The sequence below is a fragment of the Oryctolagus cuniculus genome, chromosome 1 (assembly GCF_964237555.1).
Source record: "Oryctolagus cuniculus chromosome 1, mOryCun1.1, whole genome shotgun sequence".
Classification (NCBI taxonomy): domain Eukaryota; kingdom Metazoa; phylum Chordata; class Mammalia; order Lagomorpha; family Leporidae; genus Oryctolagus; species Oryctolagus cuniculus.
The window spans coordinates 214,363,513-214,387,548 of NC_091432.1; the positions used below are offsets into that span (position 1 = coordinate 214,363,513).

Below are 24,036 nucleotides of genomic sequence, written 5' to 3' on the forward strand. Positions count from 1 at the left end.
TTTTCTAGTAGAATGGCAAGAGAAAAAAGTCTGTATGTGTTCAGGGCAGATGCAATTTTATTTTTTCTGTTTTTTTTTTTTTTTTTTTTTTTATATATGAGTTTGGTTGAATCCTCAGATGCGGAACCTATAAATATAGGAAGTAGACTGTATTCCATTGCTTAACATACCTTGGTAAAAGCTCACAGCAACAATCTAAGCTCATGCCTTTGATCTTATAAACCTAGAGGGCAAAAAGATCAAAACGAAGGGCAAAGGGTTGTTTTTATTTTTAGGTCATCAAAAATACTAAAGTGTTGGTCAGGGTGATCTTTGTAGAAAGAAAAACAAATTCAAACTAGGACTAACAAGGCCTGCTGTGCATGAGTCACAGCGAATCAAGCAGGACCTCTGGACACAGGAGGAAAAGCATTTGGGAGCCACGTTGTAATCCAGCCGTGAGCCTCGGAACTTACTGGTCTCTTTGTAGAAGTATTTCAACACCTGGACGAGGTCCAGGAGAAGAGAGGTCAGGCAGGTGGAAAAGTTGCTTCTCTTTCTTTCCAAGGATGTTTTCGGTGACCTTGAGGAGGAGTTTAGGAATGACTTTCCTAGGTGCGAACATGAAAATAGTGAAAGTCTAGGCACTGTCTGGGGGACTGCTTTTTTCTAAGTTGTCTCCAAAGCATCACACAGTCCACTGCTTGAAGGAAGGTCCCAATTTTTTGAAGAAAGAAAACAACTGCTGTACAGACTTCACTTAACATAAACTAGAGTGATTGCATGTATAAACAAAATATAAAATAGCATAAAGCATATGGATTGAGCATAGAGATTTGGAGTGTTTAGCTTTTTTCTCATTGTTGCTTTGTATTAAAATTCAGGGAGAGTCCAAAATCGTGTTTCAAATTGTTCAGTTCATTTGACCTAAGTGGGACACTCATATCCGTAAGCCATTACCTCTTTGATAAATATGATAATGATGAATTCAGTTGGAATTCCCAGCTAAGTGTATGTCTCAAAGGTATTTTTATCTGCTTTATTAATTTTTCATAGACTCCAATCTGCTTAGCTGGGAAAAATGCTATAATATTTTATTTTGCCTGGGAAGTTTCCCAGTTAAAGTAAATTAATACTCACTTAAACCAGTTTTTATCTTACAATTGAGATTAGCAGCGAAAGTAGAGACTAAAAAGGCAAAGAGGCTGATAGAACTAATTTTCACTAATAACTACTTAATTGCTACAGAGAGTCCGTGGTGCTGTGAAGGGCAGCCACCTTGCAGCTAGGAAGAAAGCTGATCTCACCCTAGGGCTTCCCTCGTCTTTGCCGGTCTATCTATGAAAATCCTCTCTCATGCAGAACAGTAAAATAACTGGCTCCACATTCCTCATCCTCACTCTCACTCCTTAATAGTAGATAGAGGCATCTCTTTGGAGACGAGCTCAGACAGCCGTGCCATCCACATCCACTCCTCCATGGTTCCACGTGAAAAAGTCCAGGCATACCATAGGCTACTTCACTGACATTGACATTCCTCTCAAATTTTCCTCAAACTGCCATCATTTCCCTCCTATCTAGTTAAGAGAATTATCAGACATGATATAATGATCAAGAAAACAATGACAAATTTTCTTAAAAAAACAGTGCCATCCCCTAGCAACATTTATCAGGCATTTATTTCGTTCATGGTCGGTTGATTGGTTCATATTATTGTTGTTACTGCTCTTGTGTCCTAATGACACTTTGCTTGCTCTCTCATTTAGGTCTAGGGAAGGATTAGGGAACAAAATGATGATAAGCATAGGTTTTGGTGTCAGACCAGCTAGGATGCAAATTCTAATTCTGCAACTTAATAGAATGGTTTGGGCAGTCGTCTTTATTATAGAGAAGGAACGATGACAACTAGTGAATGAGCACTTATGTACATGAAAGTGTCAATTAAGGGCTAACGTTGCATTGGAATTCTGGCTCTGTAAGGACATTTGACAGGCGGGGATACTCACCACTATACTAACGAGGAGGGAGCTTGTAAGGACATTTGAGTAGTGCAGCATTATGCATGCCATGCCTTACTGACAGACTTGGCTTCACATCCCTGTTTTCTTGGTAACCACCCATCTGATATGTACACGCATGAGGAACCAGCCAAAAGTTCTAAGAAAATCAGCCCGGAAGCCTGAAACTCTCTTATTTGACTCTCTCTTCGGAACACAGAAGACACATCCTGGATGATCCGTATAGTATATCTTCATATCTTACATAGTTATCTACTGATGTATCAAAAATCACCACCAATGGTTGGTGGCTTTACAATAACCATTTATTAGTGCTTTAATCTCTCTGTGGGTCAACTGGATGATTTTGGTGATTTGGGGATAGGATTGCCTACTCTTGGCTGATCTGAGTTCTGTGATTGGCAGGTTGACTGCATACTAGTTGGTCCAGAATAAGCCTTATTGCAATGTCTAATGGTTGATGTTGGCTCCAATTTACAGCAGTGAGGATAAATGGACATGTTTACCTTTGAGAAGGTTATCTCTGGTTTGTTGAAAAAAAGCCACATGTTCCAAGATCAATGAGGAAGCAGACCACAAAATGCAAGAACTTTTCAAGTCCCTGCTCAGTCATTCTAAAACACATACTAAGGTTAATCTAGATTTAAAGTCTGGAGGCAGATGCTGTCTCTTGAGAGAAGAGCTGAATGTCAGATTATAAGGACATGGGCATACGCAAGGAATTTTTTTTTTTTTTGTTATTTCTGCAATCTACCACATGCCTTTTGGTCATAATCCTAATGCTTTTCCCTTCTGCTCTACTGATGAAGTATATTAGGAATGCCTTGACCTTGTTCTATCTTTTATTTCCCCCTACTCCATCAGGTTTCTTCTGGGTCCATTCAAGAGAGTGTGAAAGACCGAGTGATTGACTCAAGACTGCAGCTATTTATCACCAAGCCAGGACTCTACACATGCATAGCTACCAATAAACATGGAGAAAAAATCAGTACTGCAAAGGCTGCAGCCACCATCAGCATAGCAGGTAGGATAGCCCTTCATGGCTGCATTGCTCTGGGGTAAGGGAAAGTTGGCAGTTTGCCACATGGTACATTGGGGGAAAAAATCCCTTTTCTTTTCTATGTTACCCTAATCTTGGGGCTGTTTCCTCCTCCATGGGGAATTCTCCAAAGGCAACCTAGATTTTGATGTTAGCTGATTTGTTGCCTCAAGAATGAAATTTTCAAATGTTTGCCCAAGTTATGAGTAACAGCTTCAAGTTTATTTCTGCCTCTATCATCTCCTTCCTCTATTCCCCGATCCCTCCCTCCTTTCCCTACCTCCTTTCTCTCCCTCCTCCTGCTCTTACCTTTCCTTCCTCCCTCCCTCCCGCCCTTCCTCCCTTCCTGCCTTCCTTCCTCTGACTTCATCACGGAAAGTGTCAAACTCCCCAAGGCTTTGGAAGAGAAAGTTGGCAGCTGGCTTGACACAGCGGAGGCAATTCCTGCATGTCTGTTTCCTGAGGGCATTTTTACCTTTGAGCATTATCCTTGTGGTTTTTTTCCCTTCCTGTCTCATGCCTGCAAGACTTACAGGTGTTTTCGAGGAAAAGGGCTGACACATGGATTTCTAGGATATTTGTGTCAAGTTATAAAGATTTATTTTTAAAATGTAAATGCCCCAAAGGCTTCTGAGAACATTTATGCAATTCCTAGAGTTGAAATAATCCCTCTACCAGGAAGTGCCAAGCGTGTTATATTCATAGTGGGCCTATTGCACAAGGATCAGCAGAGAGGTGTTTGGCCTGGCATGTAAGGCAAGCCCAGGAACAGCCTGTGCCCAGGGCCCGCTCCCAGAGCCGGCTGTTTCTTATTACAGTATCGCTTCTTTGATCTCCCCTGATGGGCAACTTTCAAGTAACATCTGTGATTTTTTTAATATGCGGTAACAGAGGCCAAAGAGAGCTATATAGGCAGCATTGAACAAGGCAGCCAAGCCTCTGAAGGAAAGAGAAGACGCCAGTACCAAGGTTCCCTCTGCCTTCTCCCCCAGGATATCTTTGTATAGTGTCTAGAGATATCATATCAGCTATGGGAAATCATCTCTCCCAGAGAAGGGCAAGACTCCTTAAAGTAAATTCAACTCAAGTTAACAAATACTCATAAAATATTATTTTTTTACATATCACTACACTGTTAACAAAGCATTTTTATAAGCATTTATTAAATGCACTGGATGTGGGCCATTGTACTGGGTAGAATAATGAATGAAAACTTAATTGACAAATAGATTTTGCTTTCCAAGAACTTCCAGTCTAGAAAGGAAGTCATTCAGCCACATATATTGTGATATAAATCACATTCTACTGTAGAAGTATGGACAAAGTTCAAGAGGAGAGCAAAAGAAGAGAAAGCTTAAGGGAATCATTGGGAAAGAGGTTCCCTATGAACACCACATGTGGGGATGAGAGGAATAAGGCTGAAGTGTATTCAGAAAACAGCAAGTTAGTTGGCAAATCCAGAACATTATAGACTTGAGTGAGATGGAAACAGGGAAGAAAGGGTTTAAATGTGGGATCTAGCCAGGTTATAAACAATCTGAGGAGGTTAAATGCATTATTCCATCAATTGGAAATCATTTAATTATTTTAGAAGAAGCAAGTGCTGTGGTCAGATATATCCTTTAGCAGACTAAGAGATACAGGGGTGTCGAGAGGCTAGGAGGCATAGCAAGCAGTTGGGAGACTCTTCAAGGAGTCTAGAAAAGTAGTCAAGGTTTGAACAACAGCAATATAAATTAGTACAGAGAGAAGAGGACAGATGCATTTAACCTCAATAGAGCAAGAGTCATGAAGATTGCCACCAGCAATGACTTTGCTAGTCAATGGACCTTAGAAACAGCAGTGGTATGGTGGTCAGGTTGAAAGTGGGGGGAGGCTGTACACCATGGAAGTGAGACTTTAACCACTCTGGAAAGTGTGTGTTTATAATCACTGCTACAGAGTCATCTGGAAACTTGGGTATAGGCTGAGCAGGCAGCAATAAAGAAGTAACTTGGGCATGGGAACTTGCCCCCTTCTGAGCTGCATGAGCAACATCTAAATCTGTCTATATAGAGAATCATAGTATTGTGCAATGTTGGAGCTCAAGTGAAGGAGTGAGTCGTTAGTCAAAAATTTGGGAAAAAAGAAGAAATTATTGGAAAGGTCTACAGTGGACATGATAAATCAGAAACATGTCTATTATCTGGAAAACCACTGCACATCTAGCATTATTTCTTGCTTTAATTAATAAACACTACAAGACCCTTTTGTTCAACCTCGTAACTGTGTTTCTAGTGGGTATTACTGATTATTAGGGGATGTGACAATCTTCCACTTTTCCCAAAATTCTCCCAGGAAGATCTGATAAGAGGGTCTCACAAATGCCACTGAGGACGTCCTCCAAACCCCCACGAGGCGTCTGCCATTCTTTCTTCCTCTCTTTGACCGGTTCTTTTTGGTTAGACCCGCAAGACGCCTTTGGAAGGTCCACATGGATCATTGAGGAGTCATCTCCAAAACTTCAGTGTTCCCTGCGTGGATATTCCGGGAATCCAGGCCACTTTGGTGAAAAGGGATCTTGGAACCACTTTAACTCAGGATCACTTCAAAGGAGTGTGGTCTTGTGCTTCCCAGATCTCCTAGGGCCTGCTTGTGACACCTGCTTAAATCCCTGTCTCCTTGGGCCTCCAGTAGGCTGACCAGAGGTCCAGAGCTCAAGTCAGACATCATTCCCTGCCTTGCCACCCTGGAAACACTGCCTTACCACCCCAAAATCTCCTGTCTTTCACTTCAGCCAGCCCATCCTCCCCTGATGTCCTGTAGTCCACCGCCCCCTCAGACACATGCCTTGAGTTTCACTTTGAAGCTTTACTCCATCTGTTTATTTACTTATCCCAGCTGGAATACTGAAAATGGAAAGAGCTGATGGTTTTTCTAGCGCCTGAAAAATAAAAAATAAAAATCCACCTTCCTTTTCTCAAGCCCCTTACATGTGTCTCCCTAAATCCCTATGCATTGTGTGAGAAATGTGATATAATTCTTCCCGGGTCATTACATTTGCTGGTAGTCATCAAAAGAAGTCAGAAAAAAAAAATTTTTGGAACCTCTCCCCTGGGAACCAGGAAGCTGCATTTCCCCTCCAGTCACAACCCGGAGAGGCTCAAGTTGTGATTTAAACTCACCAGGATGCCAGGTATTTGGCAAGATGCCTTCTCTTTGTCATCAGAACCCTTAGCCCTGTGGCAGAGACCAGCAAGACAGCCCATGATCCCTGTAATGAGCGTAGCCTGAGCCAGCCAGAGGCCATCAAAATAGACACAGGGCTTCAGAAGAGGAAAACACATATTCGCGTCTCCCGTGTAGGTCCTTCTCAGGGAGCGATGTCCAAAGTTTTGTCTGTGCTTATCTAGTCTACAGTACAGAGATGAGTCTGTGGTCACTATCCCCCCTCTACTGAGAGCCATTCCCCATTCTAGCAACACTCCCACCTTCTGCAATGATTCTTTGTTAAACTGACTACAAGGTCTATGACTTTCAATACCTGCATTTAAAAGTTAGGACATGGATGCTTTGTGCAGAAGCTAAGATGCCACTGGGAACTGGGTCTGGGCTCCTGCTTTCTGCGTCTGATCTAGCTTTCTACCAATGGCTACCTTGGTAGGCAGCAGGTGATGGCTCAAGGTGTGGCTTCCTACTACCCACATGGGAGACCTGGCTTCAGTTCCAGGCTTTGGGCTTTGGCCTGGCCCAGTCCTGGTTTTCCAGCTTGTGGAAGATGGCCTCTCTCTCTCTCTCTCTCTCTGCTTTTCAAATGGAATGAAAATAAATACAAATTTTTAAAAGTTTAAAACTAGAATATATATATATATATAATGGGCAGTAGGGAGAAATCTGGTATACTGTTGGAATCTCCTATCCCCCAAAATGTACCACATAATTTTGGTATTTGCATTTCAAGAGCTGATGTTTTACTCTGTTATGCAAAAAAATAGAACTTTAAATTTCATATCATAATTGATACAGGGGATTTAATCCTCCATCTTGTTACATGGTCTTTTCATGTCTGAGGGGTCTGTACATTCATTTCCCCCTGGCATTGCAGATAATTTGCAGGCCTGGGGTCACACCGCAGTAACACAGTGTCCCCTTACCACTGAGCCCTTCACCCACCCTGGGCAGACTGAGCTCATATCAACAAAATATCCACCATCCCCTGACATTTCATGGTGGCTTTGTCTGGCTTTAAGTTGATTAAAGGTATTTTGTTTTGTTTTTAATAAAAGGAAAAGAATTAATGAGTAACAGCCAGTAGCCACACTAAATTGCTACCAGATGTTCCCCAGTTAGACACAGAAGGTAAGTGTTCTTTTACGGTCAGGCAGCTTTCTTGTTTCAGAACAGCTGTATGTTTCAGAAGCAGGCCAAAGCTTTATTGACTTTTCCAGATCGTTTTAAAGGTACGACAAGGATTGGTGACTATCAGAAGTTTTTGGAATCTTTAAAAAAATCCAATTTTGATATAAGATTGCTTGTTTATGATTGCAGGGTTCTTGGACCTCTTCCTTATCTCCTATCCCATCTCTTCTTCCCCTCTCCCCAACCAACCAACCCAAAAACAGATAAAGAAAATTTGGAGATATTTCTGTAATAAACACATGGAAGCACAATGAAAGAGGGCATCCCTCGATTTTCTTAGTCGTCTAGAAACTACCACTTACCCTTAAATTAACTTCGTTTTTCTTTCCCTACTTGCTCTTGAAGTAGTAATCTATCTTAGCGGCTGGCGCCAGAGCTCACTAGGGCTAATCCTCCACCTGTGGTTCTAGTCCCAGTTGGGGCGCCGGTTCTGTCCCGGTTGCTCCTCTTCCAGGCCAGCTGTCTGCTGTGGCCCAGGAGGGCAGTGGAGAATGGCCCAGGTCCTTGGGCCCTGCACCCCATGGGAGACCAGGAGGAAGCACCTGGCTCCTGGCTCCGGATCGGCGCAGTGTGCCGGCCTTAGCAGCCACGCCGGGAGTTAACCAACAGAGGAAGGAAGACCTTTCTCTCTGTCTCTCTCTTTCTCTCACTGTCTAACTCTGCCTGTCCAAAAAAAGAAATCTATCTTAGCTAATTCTTTCCTCCCAAGTACTATAGCTACATTCTCTTTGGCACTGGTTCGTCTCTATTCTGTTGGAACTTCCATCTTAAAATGAGGGAATTTTCAAATACAACTTTAGTACTAAATGTTTCAATAGGTGTCCATGCCCAGTTACTATTACAATCTGTCTTTATGCCTCTAAATCACATACCATTTTCATCTCCCTTCTATCTATTCTAGTTCTTCAGCAGTAGAATTACCCTGAGGTTTGGGCCATGTAGGTACCACTTTGCCCAGCATTCAGCATTAATGTAAAGCTGTGTTCACCCTATTCCATATCCTTTGGTCATATTAACTGGTAAAAAAAATCCATGCAGATTTCTTCCTTGGCTTACTAAAATTTAAATTGCAGCTCTAATTTAAAATTGTTGGACAGTATTAGCAGTATCTCTTAGATGATCAAAATGACAATCCTAGATCCCAGCCTACCCATCTCAACAAAAGTGAAGGGGTTTCCTAGACCTTTTATTCCCCCAGAATGGAAGTAGGCATAAAAATCTATGACATTTGTTCAGCCATTGCTCGTGACTTTCTGGCAGTTGGGTGTTGCAAATCTTGCATACATCTTGATGTTTTCTTCACACTCTGGGGTCTGCTTGTTCTTGTTGCAGAACATGATCAGGACAGCATCACAAAGGAATCCAGCTCTTCTCACTACTAGAAGCATGTGGGCTCTGGTCCCTCAGCAAAGTGAGAAGTGGCCTACGTGGAAAGGGCCAGAATTCTGGAGCTGATTGTTGACTAAAACCCTGATCCATTTCCCAACTTTCTTCCAAAACTCCACTGTGGATTGCAGAACAACTTTTTTTTTTTAATTTTTATTTTTTTTTAACTTTTATTTAATGAATATAAATTTCCAAAGTACGGCTTATGGATTACAATGGCTTCCCCCCTATAACGTCCCTCCCACCCACAACCCTCCCCTTATCCACTCCCTCTCCCCTTCCATTCACATCATGATTCATTTTCGATTCTCTTTATATACAGAAGATCAATTTAGCATACATTAAGTAAAGATTTCAACAGTTTGCTCCCACACAGAAACATAAAGTGAAAAATAATAGATGATTTTTTAAATGATGATTCTCTCTCCCTTCCTCTCTTCTTCTCTCCCTCTCACCCTCCTTTCCTCCTCCCCCCCCTTCCCTCTCTCACCCTCTATGTCTTTCAAATAAGTAAATCATATTTTTTTTACAGAAGCTGGAATGGAAGTAGAGGAGCCAGGACTTTATTCAGGCTTTCCAATATGGGATGCAGCCATCCCAAGTGGCAAACAAACCACTGTACCAGATATCTGCCCCAGTAATATTTTAAAAAAAACAAAACCCAAATCCTTGGCTTTGGGTGCTAGTCTCTGAGTCTTAGTTTAAAAAAAAAAAACTTTAGATATTTTGTAATGATGTACACAGAAAATATTGAAAAATGAGAAGATCTAGAGGAATAATTTATCTCCTTTCCTCTTGTTCTTACTGAAGCGCCTTCCACCTTCATCTGATGATTGAGAACCAAAGTTATTTGGTGGCAGAGCCTACTTATTAAAATAAAGGTTGGGTGATTGTGCCCTCTGGACATTCTAAAGGAAATGTCAGATTTTGTGTGTGTGTGTGTGTGTGTGTAATTTAAATATATCCAATGATTATTTGAGAACATGCCAACCACAGGTGAAAAGAATCAAATGAACACAAGGCGAATCAGTGCAATGAATAATTGCAATGAAAATACCAATGTTTTGAAGAGATGCATACATTCGTAATACTCATTTACCCAGTTAGTTCACTTAAAATCAAGTTGCTTAAACTTAGTTTATTTAGTTTCACTACCCTGATGATTACTGCATCTAATGTTTAAAAAAAGTTAAAAAAAAGAAAAGAAAAGAAAAGAAACTATCAACTCCCAACTTGACTCTCACTGGGATTAAACATGACAATAGGTCTGATCTGATTTCATCATCATTAAAAAAAAATCATCTATTATTTTTCACTTTATGTTTCTGTGTGGGAGCAAACTGTTGAAATCCTTACTTAATGTATACTAAGCTGATCTTCTGTATATTAAGATAATCGAAAATGAATCTTGATGTGAATGGAAGGGGAGAGGGAGTGGGAAAGGGGAGGGTTGTGGGTGGGAGGGACGGTATGGGGGGGAAGCCATAGTAATCCATTATTCGTACTTTGGAAACGTATATTCATTAAATAAAAGTTTAAAAAAAAAGTTAAAAAATTTATAAATCGTATTGATTAGACTGTGTAATATGCTATGTAAATAAATGTTTCAGACTTATTTTTTGCATTGTTAACACTTATTTTTATCATATATAAAGGCACATTATCTTTCTACAGTTTTATTTAACGTAGAACACTTGCAATGTTTTCTAGCTAGTTCTTGAAAAATGACTACTTCCTTATATTTTTGTGTTTCTGCTAAAAATATTTATTAGACTAAAATGTATTTCCTGAAAAATCAACCTTTGATTATTCTTACATTCTTGCTGCTTCCTTTTTCGTAAGGGTCTATAATCTGCTATATAGGTGTGTATTTATATGTGTATGCATTAACCATATTATCATTCTCAGTGGCTGTTTAGTGAGCTATTATGATTTCATTAGAATGAGGAAAATGGATCCCTATTTTGATCACATTCCATGTTATTTATCAAGAAATCTAATTGATAAGGTTTTCAAATTCAAACTGATACATCATTTCCAAATAAATTTATAGTAAGAAAGATAAAAATTTTGTTAAGATTTCTGGAAATACCACTAGTGTGTTAACAAATTAATAACCATATACTACTACCTTTTCCATTTTGTGAAAACATAATAAAACTCCATTCCTTTTGAAAGAAAAAAAATTGGTTTCTAAGTCTCATCTTCAGGTTGATTTAATAAAAAGCCCATGACGACACAGAAAAGTCAAAAGCTCAAGATTGCAAGACCTTTGCAGTCACTAACTCTTCCAAATTTGAAAGGGAATGATTGGAAATATGAAATTGTTGTATTTCAGGAAGATTTCATTCTCAGAAGAGTTCATTTTAGAATTCTTAAAATGCCAAAATGGATCTACAACCTTTTCAAGGAGGTGGACCTTGACATTCAGAGAAGTTCTCATACAGTACATTGGTTTTAGACCATGCATAAGTTTTATTTTTTTCCTTTTATAATGGGGATTTTGGAGGACAAAGAGGAAATAAACCATATATATAGCCTGAAGAATATTGTGAAGTTCCAAATTTTGCATACAAATATAAGATGAAATAATGCAGAAATGCTGGCCATAGTTCACCCTTCCAAGGGCTCTCATGTCTTGGGAAAGTCTGAGATGGAGCATCCCTAGTGGAAGTCTCCTCAGAACCCTGAGTTTCATCTTGGATGGCATAACCAGCTACAAAATTTGTAGGGCCCACTGCAAAATAAAAATGTAAGGTCCCTTGTTCAAAAGTACTCTGTATTTTAAGACAGTAAGAGCAGAGTATTAAACTAAGCACTGGTCCTTCAGAGCTTAGGATCCTGCTGACTGCACAGCTTGCAAGCCCTTGAAGCCAGCTGAGTCTATGAGAATAACAGTTTTCTAATTTATCCTTTACCATCTCCCTTCTTGCACTGACTCATCTTGGTGTCTTAAGACAAAGTGTCCTGGTAGCTCATGGAGAAGAATTCTGAGCTGAGATACTGCCTTGCTTGGTGAACTCCATGGTTGATTCAGTTTGCAAAGGAGCTGATAATGATGCCCACGATTGACAATTCCTGAAGACAGTGTTTTCCTAATCTCCAAATCTGCCTGCCAATGCCATATGTGATAGAGAGTGGAAGCAGAGAAATTGTTTTAGAAACTGAGATGTTAGCAGTACCAAACTGTCTTTGTCAAATCACGAGATGAAAAGGCACTAACTTTTTTTCTTTTCTTTTTTAATTTGATTTCCTGTGGGAACTTCTTTACCTGTAATAGAATGGAGGTAAGATACTGTTATTATACTAATCTATTGCTTTGTTGTATTTTTTTATTTGACATGCCATTTATTGTTTCTTATTTGCTGAGCACTGTAAACTTTCAGAAACTTTATAATCCTTTTGACACTCTTACAAGATAATAATGATGACGAAGAGAGAGATAGGTAACATCTGTTTAGTACTTGTATGTCAGATATGGTGCTAAGACATTCTCAAGATGTCCCTATGAAGTAGGTGTCATTGTCATCACTATTTTACAGAAAAGAAACTAAGAAAGTTTGTTTGATAAGGTTCACTTAGGTTCACTGGAACATAAGGTTCGAGTGGCTTACACAGCCAGTAAATGACGCAGTTGGAAACGGAACAAAGAAAGGACCCCCAACCTCTCCCTCATAGTTCTATCATGAACATGAGAAAGTCTCACCTTGTAATAGTCCATTTTGTAACTGACAGTGTTCCACTGGGAATAATTATTAGGATTGGCTTTCATAAAAACTATGTAATGTGATAACTATTACTAATTTTAACCAATGATAGACTTGAAATTCAGAAGTATTAATTAGGAATAGTAGTAATGACAACTCCAGCTGTTTGTAATACATTTATGAGCAACATTTTCTCATTTTAACATTTCAGTGACTTTAAAGGGAAGAACTACTATTATGTTTGTTCTTTTATATGATAAATTTGATACACCAAGAGTCATGACGATGAGACAACTAGCAAGCTACAAACCCTCCATCTGAATTCAGGCAGGATACATAACTGCTACACTAGACCTCCTTAATCAAGGGCTACAGTAATACAGCAGAATCCAGAATTCCAGCCATTCATTCAAATTCCATGGAATGAAAAAAATCATTGCATAAGAAAGTTTGGTTTCTCCCCAATGTTTTCCCAATTCATATAGGTTTCATGTATTTATTTATCTGTTGGATACTTATTGATATATATGACTGTCACAGTTCTAATAGAGTACTAACCCTTAAGGATTCTATGATAAAGCCGAATTTCTGCTGAAGGGATATACAATATGAAAATGGTAAATGTTAGAATAAAATGCAGGCTACCAATGAAGAGGCGACATCTTCATTCACATGGAATTCAGCACACCTGTCCTCCCTGTGTGTTTAATTTTTTTTATTATTAGAAAGGCAGAGAGTCAGAGACAGTAGACAGAGAAAAGAGAGTTCTCCCACCCACCTGTTCACTCCCTAAGTGGCCATACCAGCCATGGCAAGGCCAAGCCAAACCAAGATCTCCCAAGCTGATAACAGGGACCCAGCTGGAGCCGTCACCTACTGCCTTCCATGATGTGTTTTAGCAGAAAAGCTGGAATTTGAAGTTGTGCCACTGCTTAACCCCAGGCATTCTAATGTGGGATGTGGCATCCCAGGAACATCTGCACGACTCCACACCCTTGTGTGTGCATTTTTAAGTCAATTACTCTATTGTAATTACTCTATTGTTGGCACTATATATGGTAAAGTAGAGAAACAAACCAAATTATACATATTCCCAGCCTCAAAGAAATTTATATTTTACTAGAGGAAACACATATATGAAAATTAATTACATGGCAACTTAATAGTGAAAGAAAGCTCATGGATTCAAAGGGCAGAAACAGGTGATTCATGTGCAACTAAAGTCAAGTTAAAAATTTAAACTCATTAGTACATGTGGTTAAATAAACACTAATTAAAAAATAATCCCAAACCATTTTTCATGGTAACATAAGCTTGCTCAAATTCTCCTGTGGAAAGAAAATTGCTATAATCTTTCTAGAAAATATACTGCAGCTTTAATCAGGAACCTTAAAATGGTTATAGCTGTTGACTGAATATGCCCACTTTTAGCAATCTGTCCTATGTTGTAAGAATTATGAGCAATAATATTCAAAATAGAGTTATTAGTGAAATATGTGAGCAATATATTTATTCCCTACCAATGAGGGAAATTGATACAAATGGTCAAAAAACTGATCTTGAAAATTAACCAGTATCAAAGGCAAACATTTATAATGTGCTAAATAAAAACATTGGCTGCAAAACTATATTTACAGTGATATATATACTGATTATGATTGAAATATGTACAATTATATAGAATATGAAAAGTATTTGCTTAATTTTCAAATTGTGCAAAATCTTAAAATGTTCCTTTTTATACAACTCTTTATTTTACATGTGAATAAGTATTAATTTAGTTGAAATAAACATGAAAAATTTCAGAAGAGGTCATATCCTCCTTGGTGAGGACATTGGCTTTGGCATTTGAGAAAAACAACATTTGATCTGTGTTTTACAACAGGGGACAGCAAACATTTTCTGCAAGGGGTGAGATACTAAATATCCTTGGCTCTGTGGGCCACACTGTCGCTCCCCCTCTTCGTGGAGGAGCAACACAGGACCCTGCGCTGTTCTTTCGTCTGCTCGGCCCTCCCCGGGTTTGCTGCTGGTTCTTCCCGGGTTGGCTACTATCCCTTCCACCTCCGTGGAAGGGCAGTTCCCCCTGGCCGCATTCCCCACTTCCGCAGGGGAGCGGCACACCGCCGGCCGGCCGGCTCTCTGGGGGGCTGCACGGGTGTTCCTTCAGCTAGATGTTCCCCATAGATGTTCCCTGGTGCATGCCGTCTCTCTCCTCCTTTATAGTCCTCCTCCGCCAATCCCAACTCGGCTGAGTACGCTGCTCTCCAATCAGGAGCAAGTCCTACAGTTAATTGGTTGAACTGGAGGCAGCTGTGCGGAAGCTGTTTACTTCTCTCCCAGCGCCATATTGTGGGAGAGCAGATGCATAGAATAAGTCCTAATTCGAGTAACTTAGTCCAGTCCGGATTGCTCCCCACAGATCCCCCTTTCTTTTTATTTTTGGCGTTGATACGCGCCTGTCTTCGGTGTCCCGCGGCACACACTAGAGTTGCCACAGGCTCTTACAAGTCCTATCCATCAGGCAAACCGAATCCGGGTCCTCTCTTCGCCATGTTGTGAGGAGGTTTTTAGGCGCTGATGCGTGCCTGTGTTCGGTGCCCTGCAGCGCATACTCTGCTCTGCTAGAACTGCCTGCAGGTGTTTACAAAACCTATCAGGCAAACCGAATCCAAGCCTTCTCACTGCCGTATTGTGGGGGAGACTTATTAGTGTTGGTTTGTGCCTATCTTCGGTGACCTGCAGCTCATACTCTGGTCGAGCTTTGCTGGCGCTTACCGCCTTAAATCAGGCAGACCGAATCCAAGCTTAATATTGTTGTATTGTGGGGAAGCCTTACTGATGTTAATTCGTGCCTGTCTTCGGTGACCTGCGGCGCATAAGCTGCTAGCTGCCCGCAGGTGCTCATCGCCTCACTTGATTAGGCAGACCGAATCCAAGCTCTCACATTGCAGTGTTGTAGGGAGGCCTTTTTATTTCTCTATTTCTCTATCTCCGGGCATTCCTATTTCTCCCATTTTACTTCTGTCTGCCAACATTCCTATTTCTCTTTTACTTCTAAACTTCTGTTTCTCTTATCCCCGCAGCTTTCCGGCACCTCGCCCCGCCGGCGGGTTCCCGGCTCTGCGCCGCTTCAGCCCGCGCGCCTCTCTCATCTGCGCAGCTTCCCGGCTTTGCGCGCTCCGCGGTCTCCACGCTTAACCCTTTCGCGTCTGAACCACGGCCTACGCCAGCGTTCCCTATCTATTCACGCCCCGTGCTCTCTCTGCACGCGGCGGCCTCCGCGAGTAACACAGCGTAGCTTGCGTCTCCGCCACTAGGATTCAATCCAAGTTCCCCGGGCTAGCCTGGCGAATTCAACCCAGCGTACGTCTCCGCCCCACGGTTTGGCTTCCCGTCCTTTGCTCCCCGGGCTAATCAGACGGATCCCAACCTGGCTTGCGTCTCAGCTTCTAGTTTCAACTTTTCGCCCCCTAATCCCGGGCTAACTTGAGAACCCCAAAGTGGCTTTCGTTTCCGCCTTGGCCTGCCCCCCACGGCTTCAATTTCCCTAACAGTTTTCTCTACCCGGTATGTTTCCCCAAGCTTTCCTCCAACGATATTCCTCCCTCATTTCTCCTGGCCTCTCCCCACAGTCCGCGTCCGAGTCTGTTTGTTCTAGCTTTCACTTTCGCTTTCGACCTTAGAGATTTCTCCCAGCTTCCCCCCGTAGTCCGTATCCGAGTCTATGCCTAGGCTTTCAATAGCTTCTTCCGGCTCCTTTTTCGTCCGGCTTTTCCCTAGGCTGTTTGCTAGTCTCTCCGATATTTTCCCAATTCTTCCCGTTTCTTCCCTCCTAAGTTTCATATCCGTCCTAGGTTTTCTATCCGAGTCACGTTTCTTCCCTCCTAAGTTTTCTATCCGTCCTAGGTTTCCTATCCGAGTCACGGCACCATTATGTCGCTCCCCCTCTTCGTGGAGGAGCAACACAGGACCCTGCGCTGTTCTTTCGTCTGCTCGGCCCTCCCCGGGTTTGCTGCTGGTTCTTCCCGGGTTGGCTACTATCCCTTCCACCTCCGTGGAAGGGCAGTTCCCCCTGGCCGCATTCCCCACTTCCGCAGGGGAGCGGCACACCGCCGGCCGGCCGGCTCTCTGGGGGGCTGCACGGGTGTTCCTTCAGCTAGATGTTCCCCATAGATGTTCCCTGGTGCATGCCGTCTCTCTCCTCCTTTATAGTCCTCCTCCGCCAATCCCAACTCGGCTGAGTACGCTGCTCTCCAATCAGGAGCAAGTCCTACAGTTAATTGGTTGAACTGGAGGCAGCTGTGCGGAAGCTGTTTACTTCTCTCCCAGCGCCATATTGTGGGAGAGCAGATGCATAGAATAAGTCCTAATTCGAGTAACTTAGTCCAGTCCGGATTGCTCCCCACACACACTATCCCTGTTACAACTGTTCAGTCCTGTTATTGTAGCACAAAAGCAGCCACACACACTGCATAAATAGAAAACCTGGTTCTGTTCTAGCAAAATTCATATTATAAATGCTGAGGTTTAAATTTCGCATAGTTTTCACTTGTCATTAGATATCTTTTGCTTCCTTTTCAATAATTTAAAACCATCCTTAGCTCACTGAATATATATAAAACTAGATAGCATTAGACAAAATTTCAGTTAGATAGTAGGAATATCTGTAAGTTCAATGGTCTATTGTATATCATGGTGATTATAGTTGATATCTATGTAGTGTATTCTTAAAATCACCACAAAAAATAAGTATATAAAAATAAATATGTAACATAAAGCTTGGGTAGCCATTCCACAATGTATAGATTATTCAAATTATGTTGTATACAATAAATATATACAATTTTGTTCATTGGTAATAAAGAAAAATATACTTTAAAAATTACTTACAAAATACATGGAAATACATTGCAGAGAAACAGTGAAAATTATGATGTACCTTTTGTTGTTGTTCTAGAAGGGAAGAAGGTTTGCCTGAACTGGAGGAGAGGTCCAGCTATCAGTGGGCTGCCCTGAGAGAGAGAGATGGAGGGGAGAAACAGTGTGGGGTTTCCCTAGAGTAATAGGGTGATCCATAACCCAGACATGCCAGGGATGGCAATCTGTGTATGTCCTTGGACAAAGCCGTGTGTTCTAGAGTAGACATCCCCTTCATGGGAATCAGAACAGAGCCTTTAAAGATGTTCTACTGGGTGTGATTTACACAGCTAACAAGAGAGCAATAGACTGAGAAGTGTAGTGAGAATCATGTAAATATTCCATTTGGCCATATAGAGGTGTCTGTTACAAAATAAACTAAAATGATGATTTGGAATCAAACATCCCTGTAAAATGTTGCCTGTAAAAAAAAAAAGGGATGTTTACAGAAAGAGGTGTCAGCTAGGTTTAGTTTGGTAACAGGCAAGAGAGGAGCTGGCCCCATGGGCAGCAATAAGCAGCAATTTTAGAAGGTAGTCTGGCAGGTCAGTGTAAAATAACAAGCATTCTGTGGAAGGAGCCCTGTGACCTCTGCCCACTATGAGAAACTGCACCAGCTGCTCCTGGCATTGCCCCACCAGCAGTCCAGAGAACTGCATGCAGTGAGCACTACTTCAGCTAGGCGGGGAGGGATCGCAGTGATTGCAAAAGGCTGCACGAGACACCCGTGGGAATTCTTGGTGTTCATCTCATTCTCCTGGTTCCTGCTCTGAGCTCCTTTTCGGAATTTTTAAGTGATAGGTTGAAGAGGCTGAGGAACACAATAGCCCAATTTTCCTCCGTCTATTCTAAGATTGGATCACTGCCTAAAATCTATGCGAAAGAGGGCAAAATTTAAAGGACGCAGTGGAAACATTGAAACTAAGTAGGCAGTCTATAGGAGATAGATGATATGAGCTAAATGATACATAGATGTAGATAAAGATGTCTTAGAAACATTTATAAAGATCATATACATATATACATATAGACGTACACCTATATACATGCATATAGGAACTTTGAAAAGTTCAGAGAAAACAGAATTAAAAGATAAGTCTATTTTGGTGCAAAAATTGTTTAAATCTATGAGTGGTTTTTTCATAATATGCATTTTCCATGAGATTTTTTAACAATTCTCACATGCATGGATATCGATTTTTTGCACCAAAATAGATTTATCATTTTATTCTATTTTTTCCATGCACTTTTTAGAAGTCTCTCCTAAATATATAACATATGTTATTCATTGTATGATTCTTTTTTAATTCATATGCTTGGTTGTGGAGATAATCCAATCTGCTACCAAAGCCAAGTTCTTACCGCTCCAGAGAATGTCAGAGTGATGCGGAAAACTAAAACTAATCATAGACTTTTTTGTTTCTATGTTTTTTTCCCCAACAATGAAAGGATTTTCATAAGCCAGGGAGTGGTCATCAAGGTATTAGGAAGAAAAACCAAAAATTAAAAGGAATGTCTAGTTTCTATTAAAACCTATTCTGTTTTCTCCTTTTTTCTTTTGCATTATGTAGTGAATAGCCAAAACTGAATGAGGCTTAAATAGTATGAAACCACACTGAAGATGTTCCCAAGAGTTTCTAGGACTTTTATCAAAGCAGCAGTATAGATCCAGAGAGAGGGATTATTCATCTAACGTTAATAATCTTAATCTCTGGGTCTATTTTCATTCATTTTTCTTTTGTATTTTTTTTGTTTCCAATGTTTTTCAAAATGCATTTTTCCTGTATAATTAAGGGAAAACATGATTGTGGTTTTATTTTTTAATACTCATGGACAACTGAAGAACAACAATCCCCAGCAGTGATCAGGTAACTGGGACCTGAAGGAGCGGTGCTCAGCTGAGAAGCGCAAACGATGCCATTTCTTCTGTAAAGTGAAAAGGCCCCCGGGCTCGTCTTCATCCTCTTTTACTGAGCTAGTACACCAACATGTAAGGTCATTTTACAGATCAGCTTGAGTTACTCCTGGCTATTATTCAGTATCTTAAAGTACAGCATCCTCGTGGGTTTCTTTCTCAGAACTGTCACAGCCCGGGTTCCCTAACGGCCTGGATCATAAACTATTTCTCTGTGTATTTTTTCACTTTCTCCTCATGCGAATTTTCATGGGACCTTCATGTTTGCTTCTACAAGGCCTTCATTGAGAGAATCTCCCACAAATGAAATGATTGAGTAAAAGTCATGTTAATTAATTAGGGGCTGGCGTTGTGGCACAGTGGGTAAAGATGCTGCCTCTGACTGGCATCCCATAAGGCTGCTCTTCCGATCCAGCTCTCTGCTATGGCCTGGGAAAGCAGCGGAAGATGGCTCAAGTGCTTGGGTCCCTGCACCCATGTGGGAGACCTGGATGAAGCTCCTGGCTTTGGCCTGGCCCAGCCCAGGCCATCGGAGTCATCTGGGGAGTAAACCGGTGGACAAAAGAAATCTCTCTGACTTTCAAATAAATAAATCTATTTTTTAAAAAGTTAGCTAATTATTAAAAGGTTAATATGAATTAAAGGACGATTCTATATTGCAAGATATTCTTCTAAAGCACAGGTGTGTTTCCTGCAACATCATTGTTGCACTTACACGTGCTCTATCTTATTTTAATGGTTTGGCTTTAAAGTTTAGTCGATGAGGATTTGTAATTAATGGGGTCTCCTAACGATTAAAAAAATATCTCATAAATTCCTATTTGTTAAATTTTCTTACTTTAAATGCTTTATGTGAAGATAATGAAAGGCTCAATATCAACATTTATGCAAATTTAAATGAGATGACATCATTGCAGCTGGAAACGAAGACAATATTCAGATGGAGCCTTCAACCAATTTGCTAGTAGAGTTTTCTCCTATTTCTGTGATGCAGATGTGGAAACTGAAAAAAACTCAGAATGAATGCCAAGAACTGACATGTGATGGGAACATTGTTCATTGCTTCTTTCAGTAAACCACAGAAAGATAACCAAGGCTACTGCGCCCAGTACAGAGGGGAGGTGTGTAACACAGTCCTGGCAAAGGATGCTCTTGTGTTTTTCAACACCTCCTACGCGGACCCTGAGGAGGCCCAAGAGCTACTGGTTCACACTGCCTGGAATGAACTGAAAGCAGTGAGCCCACTGTGCCGGCCAGCCGCTGAGGCTTTGCTGTGTAACTACATCTTCCAAGAGTGCAACCCCGGAGTAGCACCTACTCCTACCCCCATTTGCAGGTAAAATATCAAAAATAAGTAAATGAGAAAATTCCTTGTTGCTGTCTGCAGTCAGGAAGGGTCTTCAAAAGAAGTTGTGACATGCAATTGTTAAGGCAAAAGCTATAATTATTCAGACAAAATTCCTCCCATGTAAAAAGCCAATGATATCTTATAGTACAAGCACTCTGAATTTTTAGAAAATGTCATAAAGGGTATAATATTCCATTATTATTTTTATAATGCATGTTAAAATCAGATTTAAAATTTTAATGATTCATCAAATAAAAAGAGAAATACTAAGCTAACATGGACCTCATTAGTAAGCCATGATAAAGAAACACAGATAAATACTTAAAGTGTTTCAGCATTATTTACCAATGAATGAGAACATGATAAGCATTTCAGGAAATCATTTTAAAATAGTTCATTTCATTCTATATTCTCAGTTCTGACACTCTTGGGGCGGGGGGAGAAGTAAGTTATGAGTAGGTATTTTGTTAAACGCCCATATTCTTCAAACATTAAAATTCATAAACCCACGTTCAATAGAAGTAGCTTTGCCTTTATTAACTTCTTAAATAAAACGCAGAACCTAAGTTGGCTCTTGAGCGAGAACACAGTTGAAATACTGTTAGTTCTGCTTTGTATGTGATCGTGGCTAAACTTAAGTTTCCTCATCTGTGCACTAGGGTTGTATGGGATAAAGGGTACATCCATTCGTGGAATGTATTAGAAACTGGATAGCTACTCTTCTTCCTACATTTTCTTTTAAAGAAACTACAGGAAAACTATCAACACGGCATATCTTCACCTTCTTCTGATAAAACCAGTAACTATTTACCCTGAAATAATTTTAGGGCACTCTCTGTGTAGCATAAAAGGACTACAGAAAGGGCATTAAGAGTGCTCTGTTCCTCAGCTTGATACAAAATTTGAGGTATGGACATACCTCAAGGGTGATAGCATTTTTCTGCACCTAAGATGATGGCATTGTGATTGTGTAGTACATCTAAAATTCTCAAAGGACTCCAGCATTGAAGGAATGACAGGAAAGTGAAGAGTGAAATCATAGCTATTGCAGAAAAAAAAAGTAGGGAAAACAGGGGTTAAGAGGCAGTAAAATTAGATCTTCCTGGAAATCAGAAAATATTGATTGTTTCAATTGCCCTGGCAAGTATTTGAAGAAATCTTGCCTCTGCTGTCACTTCTGTAATTTAAATTTCTGTTGCTTGAGCTTCTTGGTAGTCTTTTCCAAGATTGTCTGTTAGAGGCTAATAATGAAAAAGGTTTAACTACAAAGCAGTGCTTATACGGCTATAATAAAATAGAAAGGGAAACCAGCGAAAGAATGTGACCTTAGATTCGGTCAATCCTCCCATTAGCACTGCCCATGTAATGTGCAGTGGGGTTGGAATAGCTATCGTACTTGCATACTGTGGACAAAGCCTGAGAAGAGACAATTAGATTATAAATATGTTACTCATTTTTGTGGTAGTCACTGTGGTCTTCTGATTACAAAACCCACACGACTGACTTCACTGAATTAAAAAACAGAATATATGCAAACAATCAAAATACACAGTATAAAAATCATGAGTATACTTGATGATTTTAGGTCTACTCATTTTTTCTCTTGCATTGTTCATTCTTTTCTGACCAAATTGTAAGACTATTATACCTTAAGTACTTGCTTAGTATTTGTTTTGCAAATTACTTTTCTCAGTGTGAAGGGAACTTTGACTATTTAATTTTTGAAAATATTGGCTATTGATTTTTTTATGAACATGTTCATATGTGTACAAAAACAGAGATCATAGAACAATGAATACACATGTACCCTTCCCTCAGCCTTCAGTTCATCAACCAAGGGGAATCTCAGTTCATCCCTGCCTACACAGGCCCCGGTAATGCCATCCTCAGACTGCTGGCTTTGAAGAAATTCCCAAACATTAGATTACTTGATCTATAAGCATTTTGCATGTGTCTCTAAAACAGGAAACATTATTTTGTGTAGGTTTTGTTTTTGGCACTTTTTAAACAGTTTGCTATTTTAATTTTTTTGGTCAATCGTTCTTGTGGGGTTACTATGTTTGAAAACTATGCACCCTGATCGTGTAAGGAAGTTTTCCTTGCAAAAAGTTGAATTTTTTTATTTACCCTCGGAGCAGACCCATTGTCCCACTGCCACATACCTGAAATGCTGTCCATGTTAGACTGCAAATTCCATTTTGAATTTGATTGTAATGACACTAAGTTTTTAGAATTACTTGGGGGAATTGCTGTAATTACACTGAGCATCCCTATGTAGGCATAAGGTACGTCATTCCTTCTAGTGAGATCTGGCTTCATGCCTGCTAGTAGAGCTTGCTGATCTCCCTCACACAACTGTCTTTCTCCCTCAGTGTATTACTCTGTGTGTTTTATTATCATTGCTCTTATGAATCAGGAGTACTAACTACAATATAATTGTCCCACTAGGTCAGAATGCCCACAACATGTGGAGATGCAGTTTCTCCCCTAGTTACTTATTTTAATAAAATACTACTAATTTCTTTGGAATTTTTTAAATTTTGGAGCTGTGCTGTATAATTTTGTGAATATTTCAATCAGATTTTAAAACATCATACGGGAGTATAAATATATATACAATAAACTGGACCCCTTCTGAGCATACAGTTCAGAGACTTGACAACAGCATATGGCTCTGCAACCACTACTCCAATCAAGACTCAAATCACAGAATGCTTTTACCATCCATAAAGCTCCCCTACACTTTCTCTAACCAATTCCTCATTTTCCCCAAAGGCATCTGCTGTTGTGGTTTCTCTGACCGTAGATTAGTTTTGCTTGTTCCTGAATTTCATACTCTTGGCATCATACAGGATGTACTGCTTAACTCTCTACTTCTTTCACTAAACATACTGCACTGTTTTTGATATTCATCATTTTGCTGCACAGAACAGTAGCTTGTTTCACTTTATTGTTGCTTTTACTTATTTGTGTGTCTGAGGTGAAAATAGAGTTACATGAGGGAATGGGGAGGGGTAAGCTCCTCCTAGTATGGTTTAATTCTAAACAAATTAATTTGGACAACTACAGTATCAAAAAGAAACTTGTAGAAATCTCAGATTGCTCAAGTTTACACACTCATTAACAACAAGAAGTCAGATACCAGATTCAGGCAAAAGTACCTCCAAAGAGTCTAATCTGGCAATCCTTATTCTAATTTAGTTTGATACTATACATCCTAATTATTGAATCAAGTAATTCTTCAACTATAAATAATTGTTCCTTGTCAACAAGCAGGGTAAAAATTTCCATTTTATTAGTTCACAGTTTATTGCTAATTCACAACA

General features: G+C 40.2%; 1 protein-coding gene across 3 annotated transcripts in view; it reads left to right on the top strand.

The window, feature by feature from the left end:
• Positions 1 to 24,036, top strand: part of MUSK (muscle associated receptor tyrosine kinase) — a 111,896-nt gene that overhangs the window by 55,160 nt on the left and 32,700 nt on the right. For all 3 annotated transcript variants that reach the window (XM_070055489.1, XM_051843297.2, XM_051843304.2), the window contains 3 exons: positions 2,862 to 3,021; positions 12,101 to 12,107; positions 20,435 to 20,698. In XM_070055489.1, coding sequence (XP_069911590.1) covers positions 2,862 to 3,021; positions 12,101 to 12,107; positions 20,435 to 20,698 — 431 coding nt within the window. The remainder of the gene's footprint in view (positions 1 to 2,861; positions 3,022 to 12,100; positions 12,108 to 20,434; positions 20,699 to 24,036) is intronic.